The following is an 18,215-nucleotide window of genomic DNA, read 5'->3' as shown; positions in this document are numbered from 1 at the left end:
CCGCAGGTGCCAGTGAGTGCAGCAAGAGGAAATTAATGCCATTTTGACCATTTAAACTAAAAGAAAATGTGGTCTCCAAGCATCTAGACTCACTTCCTGAGGCTCTAGGTGTGCTGTTTAAGGAACACAAGCCTCATCCTGTCCTACATGCTGCAAACTGGCTCAGCGTTGAGGACCAAAGAGGATTTTTGCTGGATGCCAGGAAGTTAAGCAGCCTCTAATCTTCAAACACCGTGGTTTTTATGACTCCTTTGCAAGCCTGGTTTTATTTTAGTGCTGGTTCTTCTGACCTGTGTACTGCAGATGAACCCACTTGATGGTCTTGGGTAATTCAAAGAAAGTTTCCAAGGTTCAGCTGAGACTTTGCAGGCAGAGAATAAAGCCTGTCTCAGGCTGGGGAAGTGATCTGTAACCTGAGCTTCATATTGTTTTTTACCACTCAGCAGTTGAGTCAGCTCCACAGGGAGCTCCACGCTGGAAAAGTTTGGATGCAGCCCTGGCAGAACAACTGGATGGAAAGCCCAGCTCTCTGCCTACACTTCTGGCCACTGCTCACTTTTCCAGCTGGGATTTCTCAGGCATAAAGAAGCCAAATTTGCTGTTGGGAAGGCACTGAGTAGCTGCAGGTCCCAGAGGTATTTTCAGGGGAGCCTTGCAGCTCTCAGGAAGCAGATGAGGAGCCTCAGCACTGTTTTCCCATTGTACACCCATCACCCTTCCTCGTTCCGAGTCAGATGCTGCCAGGAGAACTGTAATTCCTGAGGTTTTGCAGATGAGTGTCACTCACTAAAATCTCCTTTGTCAGGGGGAAATTTCTCTTGCCTGTTTGGATGACACACACCAGGATTGCTGGTTATTATGTTCACTCTGGCAGGACATCAGGAAACAAAAAGAGAAACAGCATAAGAGAGGATTATGTCATCTTTTTCCTCCTGGCTGCCCACCACAGCTTCCACCCTCTAATCCCTGCTGCTGAGCACCTTCCAGATGACATTGCTCTGTCCCTTTTGTAGCCACTGGTTTCAGCATTATGGAAATGTCACACTTTGGTGACATTTAGAGACCTGTTTACAGCAACTTCAGCACAGCCAGGTTTCCCCCTCCTGCAAAAGCTCAGGGATTGCCTCTGGTGTACTGACACTTGCCAAGGAATTCCTCAGAGTCAGCCTTTCTGTGCTGGAAAATGCAAAGCCAGGTTCCCTTCCAAGGAATTACTCCCCTGGGAAGAAGATAAATTTGGAAGCCCTTTCAATGACATAACATGAAGTATTTTTACTTTTTAGTTTTTTTTTTTTTTTTAGTGAGTAATTCAGGTGACTAAACACAGCTGCCTGACACCCTTTAAGTCCCCTCACTACATGAGTACTGCTTTTCACATATAAAAAATTGGGGCTGTATTGGTGCTGGACCTGTACAAGCCTTTCTGTGACATCACCTGTGAGAAGTCAAGTACTTTTGAAAAAAAAAAAACCCACAACTTTTTCTGTCCCTGATTTACAATTTCCAAAATGGATTTAGCAGGAGAGAAAATAATCTGACTGTAGGTTTAATTCTTGCCATGCAGCATCCCTGGAGCACAAGGCCTCCTCTCCTCACATTCTTGTGCTGCCTGGCCCAACAGCAAAACTCTCTCTCAAACCATCTGGAAGGAGCAGAGATGGACCCTTGGCTGTCTGAGAATGAGGAAAGCCTGGGGAAAATGTTAAGGCAATTCCACTTTCATAGATATACTGATATGTAATTAAATAACACATACATTTAGGTCAGACAACTTGCTTTCGGTTGACCAGTTATTTATCTGCTCTGTGCTGCCTTAATTCCACTGGGGAATCCATTCCAGGGGGTCCTCAGTGTGGAGCATGTGGAGCTGAGCTGAACTTTCCCATAAAAAACTGCCTGCACGTGGAACACGTAATTCACATCTGTAAAAACGACACATTTTTCACATCTTGGTGAGGACAAGCTGTTGGAGGAGATGAGGTGGGACCGGCTAACATTTGACAAAAAGGAAATCCCTTTTTTATTGCCTTCTTCTTAACTGGGTTGAGTCAATAACTTGGGGGTGGAAAGTTCTTTTTCTGTTAGCTCTCAGTGTAAATAAAGCCTGGTTCTGAAGATCAGGCATGCCTGAAATCCTGGGATGCATGGAGGTTTGTTAGCATTTCAGTTCCCCTCTGCAGGACCCTGTAGATCATGTTTACATTTTCCACTCTTCCTGGCCTATTTATTTTTTAAGAAAGCACACTTGGGGTTCTCTTCTGCTCATGTCTTCCAGGACATAAATCTGCTGGGCTTGTTTATACAAACCTTTCTGAAAGGGACCAGTGGATGTGCTTTGTAAAACCACATCTTTGTCTTCTTTGCTTTCTGCATCTGAGAAGTTGCAGCTTGTTGAGGACAGAAGAGGCTGATTCCAGCTGGGTGAAAGCCTCCTGGGGCAGCTGCCCCATCTGCCACTTGGAGACTTTACATCACACCATGAGCTGCTTGCTGGCTTTCTGCACCTGCAGAAAGGGCACTCACTGTTCCTATTACTGGGTCTTCATGGAAGGGTTACAGCAAATGAGCTGGATTTTTTTGGCCTGAGTGTTCCCTCAGTCAGTGCTGACCATTTTCATTGTGCTCATGAGAGCCAAGGGAAGGGGAAAGTCAGAAAATACTTGGTAGGACAGAGGTAGGAGCCAGCCTGACACGTACAGAGTCTCAGCACCTCCTCTAGAGGAGCAGAGCTGTTCTCTTTGCCCTCCCCTTAAAGAGTCTCCTTTCAGCCCTGGAGAACAAGTGATGATATCAGCTTCCCTCTTGCCCTTGGTATTTTCTGCATCTTTTTGTGGACCAGGCTGCCCGTGGGTGTTTCACACCTGGTGTCCGTGGGCAGCGGGAGCAGCAGGGCCATAACCAGGTGGGTTTGTGTTTCCCCAGAGTGCCGGGTGATGAAGGGGAGCCCAGCAGGTGCCACGGGCAGCAAATCCTCGCCCACCCCTCAGAAGAGCTCAGCCAAGAGCCCCGCGCCCATGCGCCGCAGCAAGTCCCCGGCCGATTCAGGTAACCACCAAGATGGTGAGTGATTGTTTCTTGGTGTCTGCATTGAACTCTGCTCAAGGGAAAAGCACAAACTCTGTGTGTTTGCATAGGAAGCTCGGGTGTCTTTTGGAAAGAAGAAGAAGAAGAAGCTACAGGGGCACTTAGTAAATATTGGGAAGGAATTCCCTGGTTGGAGAAGTGCAACTGTGGCTTGAGGTTGTTCCGCCCACAGTCTCACAGCCTCCTTCCCCAACAATATTTTGAAAGATGTTTCCATTCCCCAGGCAGGAAATCAAGGCCCACAGTGCTCCCAGATGGTCCCTGTAGATAGAGAGTGATTTAAAGTAACCTCCTGTCTTTCCTGGTCTTAAGAATCAAAAATCAAACACGGTTAGAAGGGGAAAAGGGATTTTACCTTGGTATTTATTTTAAGGACCCTTAGGTGCACACGTCCAGGACAAATGCACCTCAATGCACACCCCACAAAAGATCGGGTATAACATTCTAGGTGTTACTAATTAGCAGATCTATCAAAGATTCCCCAATGAGAGGCTCAGGTGAGCCCCCCTCCCCAAAGAACCTTCCCCTTGATGTTCTATCTTGGTTTACAGAATGTGTTCTGGAGAGGACCTTGGGCTCTGGGGCACACTGATCCCTAACTATGAAGCTTCTAAAATGTTTACCCTCTTAGCTTGACTAACAAGTCCAAGAATGTAGGCAAAAAGCACTAGGAATACAAAAGTTGTAAAAAAGGTATAACAGGGGTGTAAAAGAAAAGGCAAAAAATCATCATGGTGTCACCTGTGCAAAGCAAATGGTGATTATTGCACAGCTCAGGAGTGGCTCCTTCCAATCATTATTTAAAGTAGACCAGTGACCTTGTGATTGTAGAACTGGTGCTGGGTTTATTGATGTGACACTGAGACACTCACACAGTAGTAGAAGAGAAGGAAAATGGGAATCCTGATTTGCTGCAGCAGCCTGCACCATTTGAAATGGCTCCCTCCTTCTTCAGTAGCACCTGGGTTGGCAGCACGCCTGGAGAGCTGCAGAGCTGTCAGTCCAAGGCTGGGCTGCATATTGCAGTAATTCTGGTAACTGATAGTTTTTAGAGTCATGGAGAGTTTCTAGAGTTGTGATTGATCTCTCACCTGCCTGCCTGTTCTGTTCCAAAAGAGAACCAGACATGGCCTATCACTAAAACAGCCAAATCACCAATTAAGCACATCAGATTTCCAGGAGAGCTTCACAGCTTGAGTTCAGGTATCCCCCAGCATCAACACAGGTGATATAAGCCAGAAATTCCTTTTCACCTTCGTGCTAACACACTGCATATTGCATGGGAACATCACACAACAGCTGCCCATCAATAGATAGGGTTTATTAGATATAAAATTCTCTTGGCAGTAGTCAGAAGGATTTCCCCCAGGAAGCAGTTCATTTATTTAGGGTGTGTGGGTGTTCTTCAGCTACATAAAGAGCCAGTGTGAAATTGGCTGGCACATGCCAAGACTGTGTGTTTTTTAAAAAATTATTTCTCTCTACAGTGGTTTTGCATTCATGAAGTTTTTCTTCAAGATTCCATTGTTGGCTGTCCTCAAACTCAGGCTTGCCATAATCTAGACCACTTTCACAATCCCAAATGCATGCTAAAGCTGTGTAGGCACATTGAAGGTGTGATGGGAAATGTGACATTGATTTAAAAAAAACCCCAAAATTAACATTCAGTGATGTGGGAGTCAGCTCCTGCATGAGCAGCTTTAAACCTTCTCCACAAGCATCAGGTGCTGATTCCCACCAGGACCAGACTTCAGTGCATGAACACAACAGTTTAATATGAAATGGCAACTATTGTGTGCCTGATTTTAACTGATTGAGTGACTCCAGGCCCAGGATGGTGACTCATCTGATGAGCTTTAATGAACACATTTAGCAGAGCTTTTCAGAGGGAGATTAAAACAACCAGAAAGGCTGAACAATGACCAGTTCCTGGAGTTAAGGTCAGTAATGAAGAGCAAATCAGGTTTCTTTAATCTGTCCAGACAAGGGTCTTTCGTGCTTTCCTGTAATTTCAGTGAAGGAAAAAATGGCACTTGTCCTGCTTAATGAGAATAAAAAAGACTGAACTCTTTCAGCACTGAAAAATAGAAGACTCTTGTTTTCTCAGGACAGAGAGGAAAAGGAATACCATTTTGTATTCTTGTATTGAATTGGTAATAAATTAAGTGGATTTACACATCTTTTAAGAATCAATATTTACATTTAGATGGATTTTGAAGTTACCACATTCAAAAAGCAAAGCTGAATGAAGTCTGATTAATAAAAGATGATCTGACCTATTTTTTCCCCACAGAATCTCACCCATTTAATTTGTGAAACTATTGAAAGCAGTTTTACTTCAAATATATTCAATATTTCTGCTATGTGTTTGCTCTCTCACCCATTTGTACTTTGTTGCCTTTCACTCTGCTGTGGCTGTCATCAGAGTTTCCTTGGTTCTGTGCTGCTTCTATTCTTTCCAGTTCTTTTCTGTGTACGTTTCTGTATCCTTTTTGTAGGTTTTGTAGGTTCTGTATCCTTTTCTGTGTAGGTTTCTGTCTCCAAGGCCATTATGAGATATCTGGGCGCTGATGCCAGTGCAGGTTTGGAGGTAAATCTTTGGGTGAGAGAAGTCTGAACCCGCTTCTCAGTAAGGTGTCATGGCCTCACTGTGAAAAACTCAATCCCCTCTTAGCAGCCAGAGCCCTTCAGCTCCCAGGATATCCAAAAAAGTGAGGTTGCTAACCCACAGAAGCATTTTAAACGTTGGTTTCTTGCCACGGTGCTTTTCTCTTTACTCACCATGCAGTCATTTCAATGAATGAAGGAATGAAAATTAAATGAATGAATGAAGAATGAAGAAGTGATTCAGACCCCAATACTTACATTCCCAAGGAAATCCTTTCTCCCTTCCCTCAGTAACCCCCAACCCATATTTATACACTTCCTAAGCAATGCCAGTGTATTTCTGGCAAAATTGGAGTTACAAAGCTTCTGTGTATTTCTAGCCTCAATTTTTCTTCCTCTGAGTCAGCTTTGCTAAAAGGCACAGCTTAGAGCAGTGAAATTCATACTAAACCACACCTGCAGGGCACCATCCAGTTGCTCCTCCTGACATGACAGAGGGAAACTGGGCATCAGGAGAAAAGTCTCTGTGCTGCTGCTCTGATCCCTGAGATTTAAATGGACTAGGGTCAGCATGAAGTTTGGCAACATTTCTTTAACAGACTGCTCCAATAAGAAGTCAAACCAAGCAAAAGCCAGAGCTAAATCTCAGGGGAGAAACACAGGAGAGAAAATAATGATGTCATTTGCCATTCTTTCTTTGTTAAAACAATATGAATTTATCTTACTCTAGCTGACATATCAAACAAGGGTTCAGTTGTATAAAACCATGTGCTGTGATGGGAGAGCTTATGATTGCTCAAACCAGGACAGAGTCATAGGTACATGAACTGAAATTTGAAAATGTCTTTGCCTTGATCTGGCTCAGGGAGAACACGAGCAGGGTGCTGAGGCTGCTGCAGGACCTCAGTGTCTCTGTCCACTAATGGCAGGGTTTGGACAGAGGGACAAAAGCACATTCACCAGGCAGCAGCAATTAGCAAGCAGACCCAGAGTGTCCGTCTGTCCTGGCTGCAGGGCTGCTCCCCAGGGTCATTATAGATGAGTGTGTCCAAAAGGCAGCAGATGTCTGGGGAATGGCACACGGGAGAGAACAGCTTGTTCCCTGCTTGTCCCTGCTGCCAGCCCACAGGGCACACCCAGGAGAGATCCCCCTCACCAAACACGGTGGGAAAAGGGTGTCAGCACTGCAGAGCTGAGTGCCTGGAAGTTTGGAGGTGCCTGAGCAAAGGATGCCTGTGCAGTCTGAGTTCTTCCACTCCTGAGGCTTTATTTGTCTGTCCTGAAGGGCAGGATGGCTCGTGCTCACTGAACAAGCTGCTGTTCCTACATTTACTTCATGCTGTCCTTGTTCTGCTTGTTCCCTTTCTTTATTTTCTTGGTGGCACTTCAAACCCTGACCTGGAGACCAAACTATCCATGTCTTTCATGGTCCTTTCTCTCACTCTTGTTGTGTACAAGCTCCTCAGAGTGGGATCTCATCTGCAGAATCCTGGGAACCCCAATCAAGCAGGGATTATTGACCTTACTTTACAAATTAGTAGACATAAATACCTACACACATTTTGAGCACTCAGTCTGAGCCTCGGGCCCTGCTTTTTCCAGTTCTGTTTGTGGACAGAAATGTTGAGTTCAAAAGATGGACCTCACTAACCTCATTTGCAGGTCTTGGTGCTTATCACCACTGGAAATTTGGATCCAGAGCCTCAGTCATCCCAGCAAACCTGAGCAACACTCAGGGAGCAACTCCATATGAGAAATCTGACTAAAAAAGGGCCTAAAAAACGGCTGAACAAGGACTTTTGACAAAGGCTTAGAGTGATAGGACAAAGAGGGAATGGACTTAAGCTGAAGGAGGGCAGGTTTAGATATTAAGAAATTCTTTACTGTGGGCGTGGTGAGACCTGGCACAGGGTGCCCAGAGCAGCTGTGGCTGCCCCTGGATCCCTGGCAGTGTCCAAGGCCAGGCTGGATGGGGCTTGGAGCAACCTGGGATAGTGGAAGGTCTCCCTGCCCGTGGCAGGGAGTGGAGTGGGATGAGCTTTAAGGTCCCTTCCAACCCAAACCATTTTGGGATTCTAAAATACCTGTGGGGGAAGCAGACAGAGAATTCAGTTTACCTGGATCTCTCATGGCTATCTCAAACGTGACAGGAATATTCTCCATCCTCCCTCTCATGTGCTGGACAAGCCTGATTCCTCTCCTGAGTACAAACTGCCTCGTGCATGGGGGGAGGTGGGGATCCTATGGAAAAAGGTGCATGTGCTCATGCACTTAAAGGATCTGACATGCACTTTGAGGTAAATTGATGCTGCAGAGCAAATACAGTGCCATGAACAAGCCATAATGCACAAAGAATAACGTGGTGGGGAAAAAAAACCCAAGAATTGAAATGAAAGCTGCTTCTAAAGCACAGTTCCTAATAGCTGAGTGGAGGTGAGATCCTGAGCTACCCTCAATCATCAGCAGATTTTAGTGGAGCAGCAGTGTTATGCACCACCTGGGATCTGCTCTTTGCCTCCTGTTATTTTCTTGCATTTCAGTTTAAAGGGAACATAGGCAGGTTTGCTTATGAACACTATTCTTCATTAGCAGACAGAGAAAATTAAGCTGGGCTTCTTCATTGTTGCTCCTGCTGCAGAATTCTGCTGTGTTTGGAATGATATCCATCCATCTCATTCCATTCTGATTTGGATGTCACATCTGGTTTTTTGTTGATGCTCATAAAATATTTACACCCCTGCTGTAGCACTTAAAACTCTCATTGTATTAGGGAATTTCTGTCCTGCCCTGCAGCAATTACATCCATTTTGCAGCACACTGACTCTGCTGTTGTTCCAGTCTTGTTTGTGGAAGGGAAATTGGGGTTTCTTGCGGAGTTGTTAGGTGGCATTCTTCAGCTTAAGAAGGATCAGTGACAACTGGAGATAAAGAAAGAGGCATTTTAGAAACTGGAAATGGATTCTAGCTAATAGAGATTGTATCAGTCCTCTTGTTCCCCCCATTTTCTTTGATAGGAAACACAAATTCACTCAGTGAAATAAAACATAAAAGAGATCCAAGTTCTTTTTTTACTGAATTGCCTTCATTATTTGGCATATAGTTAGAGAACTCCACTTTTTTTCCCCACCAGCCTGGAGGCAGCTCATTTTGTAGAGCTGGAGCACAGTGAAGAGTGGCACAGCACAGTGCAGGGGCCAGCAGGAAACAGCTTCTGCCTTTCCAGAACTGTTTTTTCCCCCTACCAATAAAACATGGTCTTGAGTAGGATAGGGAGGTGTTCCTCAATTATCTATAAATCATTTTTTCTACCACCTTTTAAAAATACCCATTTCCTCAGTAAGGTGCATTTGTAATAGGAAAAAAGCTGTGTGTGATGAATAACCTCCTCTTTCAGCAGAGGAGGAAATGCATGGAAATGATGGGTGTGAAGGCAGAGGAGCCACATCACCATGAATTTGTTGCATCTGAGTTGCTTTAACTGCTGGCAGCTCCTCCTTTGTCCTGGGGCTTTGAGCACATGTTTCTTTTCACTTCTGAACTCACCTGTTTGACCCCTACCTGTGCTACAAACCTGAGCTACCCCGCTGTTCCTCACAAGGAGGTAACAGAGAAGAGGGGTGAAGCTTTTTTAGGCATTCAAGCAAGAGCTGTGCTGCTTTTGCTCTATAAAAATACAACATTCACACATCTTACTCTATGATACTTCATACACTTCTTCAGTCTCCTCCAGACACTCAAGTACTTGATGAATTTTAAGTAATGATTTGCAGGTTCAGCTGTTACAATTGAAAGCATCATTCCATCCGGCTCTTTGGTCACTTAATCCCACCCACAGCAAACTCTACATCCAGGCCATTCCAGGCTGCTGTTTGTGTAATTTGTAATGTGTATAATTGCCATCTGACATTGCTTGTGTAGGGTTCAGGATATCTTCAGCCTCTGGTTCCCACTCATGCCCTTAATTAAACTGTTTGAGAACACAGAAATTGTCTTTCTGGTTTTTGGTGATCTGTGCCTTAGATCGACTTGGTGAATATTTGTTGTGTGAAATATTGCTCCTTCAATTTATTTCATATTTCACTGTATTTTGCAGTCACCCTGAGCAGCTGAAATCCTGGAGTTATGTTTCTAGCTATGCAGTTCACTTGGGTTTTTTTCTCCTGCCTAACCTGAATAAACCATCGTGTTTCTGTGTTAAATACTTGGAGACCTTCCATCTCCCCAAAGAAGAAGGATTTTCCCCTTGTGTGCCTGATTTCCAGCTTCTGTCTTGTTTTCTGCCAGCAAATGGGACCTCCAGCAGTCAGCTGTCCACACCCAAATCCAAGCAGTCGCCGATCTCCACGCCCACCAGCCCAGGGAGCCTCCGTAAGCACAAGGTATTACGTTTCTTATACCTTACTACATCTCCTTCTGCCTCAGTCCATCACATTTGTGGGACTCTGAAGTCATGGCCATATTCTCTGGAAGAGTAACGACAACTCCTGATGTTCAAACAGTGGAATTTGGCCCTTTACCTATAAGGGTTGTCCTTCAGGGCGAGGTGGTGAACAAACCATTGGCCTGATTCCTCCCCTGAAGTCATTAATCTGTGCTGGAGGCCACCCAGAGGGATCAGAGGAGATAACTTGACCATGAACTTGTGTCACTATTTGGAAAAGTCATGGATGGATATGGTTTCATGTAAACCCTCCTGTCCTGAAAAACCTCAAGTGCTGGCAAACCAGGCCCACTAAACAGCAGAATGCGGATGTTACTGGAGCTCTGAAACATCATTTTAATGATGCTCCTCAAGAATTTAATTTTTAAAATTATTTAAGGCCATGCTCTGTTTTACAGGAAGCAGGTGATTCTTACAGCTGGTGGGGTAATTGTGTTGTGGAAGAGTAGCTGGTTTTGCTGGTCACAAGACAGTGTGGCTAGCAGGTAGCACAGCATCCTGGCAGAGATCAGGAAACCTGTGCTGGCTCATGGATAATTCATGCATTGATTTATTTAAAAGGTACAGCAGCTGTCACAGCTTTTTCAGTTCCTGTTATTCAGGGCCACTCTGTGCTGAGTCCAGACTTTAATTTCTGTGGGCCTTTGCATTTCTGGAGTAGCCACAGTGCTGCTTCCAACAGTTTTCACTTGATATGGAAACTGGAGCTTGGACACAAATGTGGGTGTGAGAGGAAGTCAGGGGGGGTTCTCTTTAGTAACCAGAGTGTACCTCTCAGCCTGAGTGTGACTTTAAAAGCATTGACTCGGAATTTTTGAGGGGTAATTTTAAAATTCTGGTAGTGCTGAGGTTTTGCAGTCAGCAGCCACGTGGAACCCACCGTGGGCCACATTGCAGGGGTTGAACTAATTCTGTTTAAGGAAGGCACAGCTGAATCCAAATGAAAACTGTGTTTTCCTCAGGACCTCACTCTCTTCTCAGCTGCTCAGTCTAAGTTTGAGGATAAGCACCAACTTTAACACAACGTGTCCAGATTTGTTATTAATTTGTAATTGAAAACAGAATCTGGCCCCTGGTCAGCAGTTCAGCAGGAGTAATGCTGCAAACTGCGTTCTTTGCTTCAGCATCAGGGACACAAAATACTTTCCAAACTTCCCATCTCATTTAGAACTTCGGAGATGAGGATTTGCTTCTTGGTCAAGACAAGTAAAACTCACCTTTTTAATCTTTTATGTATGTTTTCAGCTGGCTGATTTATGACCTTTCCAGTGCAGCCCGGAGACCATTTGTAATAGATGGTGGCTGCTGAGGGCAAAGCCAACCCAGCTATGATTTTCTGCACTAAGTTAAGCCAATCAGCAAACACAAATGCAGCATTTGAAGTTACCAGAATATTCATGCATCGTTGTCTTTCTCCCAGGAGCAATTTCCTGCTTATGATGAAATCGCTTTTCTTTTTTCCCCTTAAAGCTCAAATGATAAATGCTTAGGTTGAGTTCACCACAAAGTCATATTTTACCTCTTCTTGTATCAAGATTTCTGTGAATTTCCTTCCTGGATATTTGGGTTTTTCTTCATTTTGCTCACAGTTATTACTTTTGTGTGGGTCAGAGTTCAAAAAGGTCCCACAAGAGCTTTAGCCCTCGACCTGGTTCCTGTACCTAATCCCACACAGAACGTTAAACAAATGGAATTAAATGGTTACCCCAGAAAGGGACACTGGAAAAGCTTTTGGTCCAAATAATAAATTTGGGATTATTTTCTTAACCCTTCCAATTGATTAGAAGTTGCTTAAAATAAAGAATAAACCATGGAACATGTGATTTTCCTGGAGATTTGTCCTGAGGGCAGCTGTCAAACCAAGGTAAGACTCTTTATTGTGGACTTAGGTTTAAAGAGATGTGTTTAAGGCAAGGTGCTGCTCTTTCATGCATGTGCTGGAACGGACACATTGATCCAGAACAATAAAAAAACACTTCTCAAACTTATCCCCAGACAGTCAGCAGGAACAGAGATGCTCTTGCTCCTCTGTGCAAGGAACCTGCCTTGATTTTAGCCTTGAACCCCCTGGATTCTGGTGAGCCCAGCCCAGTCACCAGTGCACGATTCCTCCACCCTCTGACCTGCCCACAACTGAGCCACTCAGCTGCTTCCTTTTGTGTGGCCAAGGGTGGGAACTGATGGTGAGGGTTAACATTTTCTCCTTTCTCCCTACAGGACTTGTACCTGCCCCTGTCTTTGGATGACTCCGATTCCCTTGGGGACTCCATGTAGAGCGGCACGGAGCTAAATGTCCACGTTGCATTTGGGATACAGCAAAGTACTTCTGCCAGAACAAGCAGATAGGTGACTGGTGCTTTCAAGTCAAAGGACACACGGTTATATGTCATTTTTGTTCTGTGATTTATCCTCTCTGTGCCACAAACCAACACCTGCCAGTCTATAGAGATAGAGGGATACCATTCTTCTAAGTTACAGGGATGCAAAATGGGCATTGTGAGAAATTTGGGGCCGACGTGCCAACGATCCTGTGCATTTCCCATCTTCTTCTGTTATTTCTTCTGCTGCAACCATGTGATTTTCCTAGTGATAGTAAAGTAGCTCCCCTGGAGGTGTGCAAATGGACCCCTTGCTGAGCAGTTTGCAAGCTGGAGTAGAGCAGATGATGTTCTCCACCTGTGCAAACTGCCAGCCTTTGCCAGCTCGCCTGCTCCTCATCCACAGCCCCAGTTTTGGCACCTGCATTCTAACGAGTCTTGGTTTTATTGTGGAGGGCAGGAAGGAAAATGACTTTCTAGTTTGATGCTTAATATGCCAGCAGAAGCTTGGATGAGATGAGGAATGATTGTGCCAGATGCTGAGTAAGGTTAGTGCAATAATTCAAATTATTCAAATATTATTTGGCCTTTTTTTTTTTAATAATTAAGCAAAAACCCATAAATCAGCTGAGTTTTCTGGAGTAGAACACCTTCCACATGCAATCCAAGGATGCTGCTAGCTGGTAACAAATATTTATACCTCCCCTATGGTATCTCTCTATCTCTGTAACAGTAATGCCTTGAGAACAGCCAACACTGAAAACACTGTGAGAATTTGTTTTCAGGTTTGACACCCTATAGGTCACTTTTTATAGCAAAAAATCAATACACTTTTTATAAAGGAAAACCTTGTATCTGTGTTTTGGGAGTAAGGATTCAAGCTCCTTCTTTTTTATAAAAGCTGGTGATTTTCTTTTGTTTAAAAAACACGTTCCGAAAAAAAAAAAAGTACAAAAAAAACCAACCACAACTGCAGAACAATAATAACAGCAACTCAGTTTAGAAATCTTGTCATCACTGCCAAAACAGACACGTGTAGGGGGGAAAAAATGGTCAACTCAAAATATTGAATGTTTTGATAGTTTTTGTAATGTTTAAGACTACATATTTGGTTTTTTACACTTCAGTATTCCTAACTATGGCCAGATTCTCTACTTATATAACAAATGAAGTTTTGGGGTGTTCTAAAACCCGTATTTTAAGAAACTCTTCTATCTGAGAAAAACAAACTCGCTGTATTTAGAGAAAGCTTTTGCTTTTATTAATCTGTAATGCCTCCTCCAGAATGCAAAGTTCATCTCCTCACGCAGGGCTGGTGGTTTTTACATGGCTGAAGCTTTGTCCTAGGCCAGCTGCCATTGCCTCCCTCCCTCATGGAATAAGCTTTGATGAAACTGATTCTTGCAGAACTTTACCTAAATGAAATCTGTGCAATCAAGTCTTTCTTTGTTGCTCTATTTGCCTTTCTTTTTTTCAACACAGACACCTACTCCCTCTTGCCTTGCAACCCCTTGTGATTAGGATGGATTTTATCCTTGTGCTGTTTGATGCTCCATGAATGCTGGGTTGTTCCCAAAGCCACTCCACGTTTTGTTTGCTTGCATTGCTGGGATGAAACAATCTGTGCAGGCTGCATCCTTCGAGGCTTGTGTGGTCATACTTCTAATTCAACTTTTTTAAAGAGATTTATCAGAGAGAGGCCAGGATTGGGAATTGTCAAGGGGTCACAGTTATCATGCACCAAATTTGCACCCAGAAGTCTTAGTGCATGATCATTTACACCCAGAGTTTTGCACAAGAAACCATTTGTTCTCACTGATAACTTCATTTGATTGAATAACTCTTGACTGCACAACTGCTAAATGGTCATTTTAAATATTGTAAATAGAATCCTGGGGTTGGTTCACAGGCTAAGGGCTCGTGTTGAGGGTTTGTGGGGGGGAAAGGATGGTGGTGTGGACAAAGCTTGGGTGCAGTAGCCAGCACACCTCTGAGCCCTTGGCACTGCTGAATTTCGTGTCTGAATGGGAGCAGGTCTCTGAGTAACCCTGTGCCTCAAGCTGTCTGTCTGTCCCTGCAGGGACAGCTCTGTTCTACCTCACTGGGGGTTGTGAGGCCAAATGTTGGTTAACATTTGTCAAGTGCTTTCAGATCCTCTAACAGAAGGTGCTGAAATATTCTGGGTGCAGATTTGGTTATGGGTGCTAATTTTTGGCTGTTTAATCCCGTGATTGCTATTGTAGACACTGGTCATGAGCAAAAAGGACTTTTTTTAAGCATAAGGATGTCAAAGGCCTTGGTTATGCTAATAACAATATTATTCATCAGAGCTTTTGTCTTAGGGAAAGCTTTAGTGGGACAGATAATGTGACATGATTTTACCCTCTCCTCTGTTCTGTTGATGGAAATCTCACAGTCCCTCCCTGAGTCTCTGCTTTTCCAGGGACCCTGAGCAGTAGCCATGGATGGACTGGGATTGCAGTCCAGGGTGTTGTCACACGGTGACAGAGGCCATTCCTGTCAGGGTTAGCCTGTCCTGCCACCTTTCCTCAGATAAAGCAGGAGACCAGCCATGCAATCCCATCCAGGTTCTCTTGCTGCTCAGTGCAGGACACTCACCACACATCCACCAGGAAACCCCAAATCTCTGCTGTCCTGGGCTGCTCTCTGCAGCCTGAGCTGCTGGAGCTGGTGGTGGTAGGAAAGGAGGCTGGGAGATGCTTTCACCCAGTGTCTGGGAGTGCAGTTTGTGTGAGAGAAAGCAGGATCCCAAGGGAGGAATGATTCTTTGTTTGGATGGCTGTTGAGAAGGGCTTCCTTTCCTCCCTGCCAAAAGCTGTGTTTGGTTATTTGGAGATGTTTTTCCTGGTGGAGCATCACTAAGAAATCACTGAGCTCTTCCTCCTTAGCTGCACCTGGTGGACACATCTAAAACCTGATCCTGCCAGCTCTCCCTTGGGAATGCAGCTTTGTTTGCATGAAGATCATCCTGTGGTGGGGCTGAGCCCAGCAGTTCCTTCAGGGAATTAGGGAGACCTTTGAAAAGGCCTGAAAGAATTAAAAAAAAAAAAAGTTCAGTGGGAAAAATAGCCATTCAAACCAGCAGAAGCCACAAAGAAAACAGGGTATGAGGCCAAACTCCCAAGTTTTAAGAAGCAATTTTCTATGTAGAAATGCCTGGGCAGTAGAAGTCAGTGAGCATTTCAGCTGTAGCATAGAGTGAAGTCTGTATTAATGCCAATATTGCATGAGTTCTTGTACAGAAATGCATGTGGAATGTTACATACATTCAGAACTAGTTATCTTTGGCTTTGTAGGATCCCTCATGTAGATTTGAATACAAAGAGAAACGGTGCACAGGCATCAGACCTTAGTTTTTTAAACATAAGGACAGCCCTGATTCAGGAAAGAACTTAAAAGCTTAAATTTTAGCATGTGCTTTACTCCTGTTGACTTTTCATGAGATTAAGCTTGGGTTTGGTCAGAAAGCTTTCCTGAACTGCTGTGAATTAGTAATTACTTCCAATATACTACAGCAATTCCAGACCCTGGGAGATCCTGGAGCAGATGATAGTAATTCCACTATATACTCCAGAGTTCACCTTTCATATTTATATTTTTTTTACATTTACAAGTACATAAAGCTCCACATGATATGAGGATTTGCCATATTAATTCTGCTATAAAACCCCTGTCTAATTTGCCTCACGAGGCTGCCTTTAGTGCTTTCAGAGACTAATTGAATCACTGGGACTATATTGTTGTAAAACAATACAGTATTTAAAAACAAATTGGAGAGACCCTTAAAGTAGTAGGGCTTTGTTTCTTTGAAATCTGCCTTCATTCAGTATAATTTAGCAAATTTGCATATAAAGATCCCTGTTTCAGACACAGTCATTAGGAAGGAATAGCACAGACTGAGGGCTTTAGCATTCATACACTCAGGTGATGGTCTTGACTGTAGAAGATGAGAGCAATGCAGCAAAACCTTCAGCCTTGGGATTTTTATCAATTGTAATAATATAATCCTGAAATTTCTGGTTTAGAGCCTCATCTGTTAAAAGATTTGGAGCTAGTTCAGTTCCACCAGCTAAATATCTTGAAGTGATTTGGAAAGAGTTTGATAATGGGATTTTACCTTGGTTTGCTCTGTGATGGGAGTTGGAAGTAGCTTTTCCCTACCATTGCCTGTGTTTCCTATATCTGCACATGATTTATTGTCTTCTCAGGAGCTAGAAACACTAATTGTGTTATTTTCACAGACAGTAGAAGGATTCTGCTTAGAAAACAATTGCCACATATTTCTCATTTGCTTGTTGAGTACTTCTGAAGGGAAAAAAAGGAGGGAGAAACAAAAATTGTGGCAAACAGCAAAGCACTGTTACACCCAGGCATTTCCAATGGGAAACAAGGGCATTAAAGTGTTAGTTTCTCCTTATCCATATGGATAACATTTTCTAGGATGCCTTGTCTTTGCTTTCTCATGCCTTTGAGGTCAGTGCTGCTCTTCCAGCACACCCTGTGGGAGTGCTCTGTGATGCCAGGCTGACTCCCTACACAGACACTGTTCCAGGGACAGCCATCCCTGGAAGTGGCATCTTCTCTGCAGGGGCACAGTGTGGATTTTCCAGGCTGAGCCTTTCCCCAGTGTGCTGTGAGAGCTCTGGTGTGATTTTTGTCGCTGACCTCAGTGGTGCCTCACAGCCATGCACAGCAAGAGTTCTCTTCACTGTAGGAGAGGCAGAATCACTTTTAGAGAAAGGAATAAAAAATAGCCAAGTAAAGTAGATATAAAATTAGTCTAGAAAGTGTCTCCTCAAGCTAAGTCAATCCATAACCAGAGAAAAGCTCTGTAGAGGTGTGTTTGCTGCATGCCAGGTGCTGACCACAGCCACGATGGAGCCAAACAGCTTCTTTTTCCATGTGATGACTTGGGCCCCAAGTTACTTTTCTGGTTGCTGATGGAAGCAGGCTGGGACACTGTTTGGGGCTGGTGAGGTTCTTTGTAGAAGCAAATGGATGGCACAAGAGGAAGATCTTTTTTCTGTGTATCTAAAGAGTCAGGCCAGTCCATGCAACAGGACGAGTGCTTTACACAAGACACCTGGAAGAGATCCAGCTGAAACCCCACCTTGGTGTAATGAGAGCAGGAAGGTGAAGACTTTAAGTGCCTTCTTACATCCTTTGGACTGTGCATGTGCCCAGCAAGGCCTAGGGGACAACGGCCTTGACCATAGCAGACAGGGCACACTTTAATTCTCGAGGTATTTAGCCCATCTCGTGAAAATTGCTGTCTCCAGAATCACAGATTTCTTCTGGCTGATGCCTCTGTCCCATCTGCATGAATCTGAGCCTCTCCACAGTATCTCAGGAAATGGTAAAGCTGAGTCTTGTGCCTCACAGCTGCTCCTCACTGTGGAGTGACCAGGGCTGGGTTCTGCTGCAGCAGTTGTTGATTCTGCTGTTCAGATGTTCTTCATCCTCCTCCTCCTCTGCTCCTGGCTGTGAGAGGCTGGGAGCAGCAATGTATAGACCCCACTCTGTTTTGTCTCCTCTGGAACAGTTCTAGTCCGTGATGATTGAAGGTCTGAGGCCAAGCTGACAAACCCACGTTTTAATAGGGAGAGGGGAGATTTTCAGGGAATATAAGGTAGATGGAAAGGCTTTTTCCAGCAATGCCATTGCACAGCTGCTCTGACAGGATCCCAGTTGCAGGGCGTAGTGTGAGTGCTACACCTGCAGGTGCAAATGTGGAGTTTTGGGGT

General features: G+C 44.2%; 1 protein-coding gene across 4 annotated transcripts in view; it reads left to right on the top strand.

Annotated features, from left to right (window-relative positions):
* The window catches only part of DCX (doublecortin), a 64,885-nt gene extending 50,815 nt beyond the window's left edge, over positions 1 to 14,070 (top strand). Inside the window, exons 4-7 of one of the 4 annotated variants that reach the window (XM_069015649.1) lie at positions 2,923 to 3,045; positions 9,976 to 10,070; positions 10,235 to 10,237; positions 12,350 to 14,070. In XM_069015649.1, the coding sequence (XP_068871750.1) occupies positions 2,923 to 3,045; positions 9,976 to 10,070; positions 10,235 to 10,237; positions 12,350 to 12,406 (278 nt within the window). In that variant the 3' untranslated portion in view covers positions 12,407 to 14,070. Of the gene's footprint in view, positions 1 to 2,922; positions 3,061 to 9,975; positions 10,071 to 10,234; positions 10,238 to 12,349 lie in introns of all 4 variants that reach the window. The other 3 variants (XM_069015648.1, XM_069015650.1, XM_069015647.1) reach the window with 3 other exon arrangements.
* The last annotated feature ends 4,145 nt before the right edge of the window (positions 14,071 to 18,215 follow it).

Source organism: Aphelocoma coerulescens, chromosome 4A, assembly GCF_041296385.1.
Source record: "Aphelocoma coerulescens isolate FSJ_1873_10779 chromosome 4A, UR_Acoe_1.0, whole genome shotgun sequence".
Lineage (NCBI taxonomy): Eukaryota > Metazoa > Chordata > Aves > Passeriformes > Corvidae > Aphelocoma > Aphelocoma coerulescens.
Note: the sequence above shows the minus strand (reverse complement) of the source record. Positions and strands in the feature narration are given on the sequence as shown.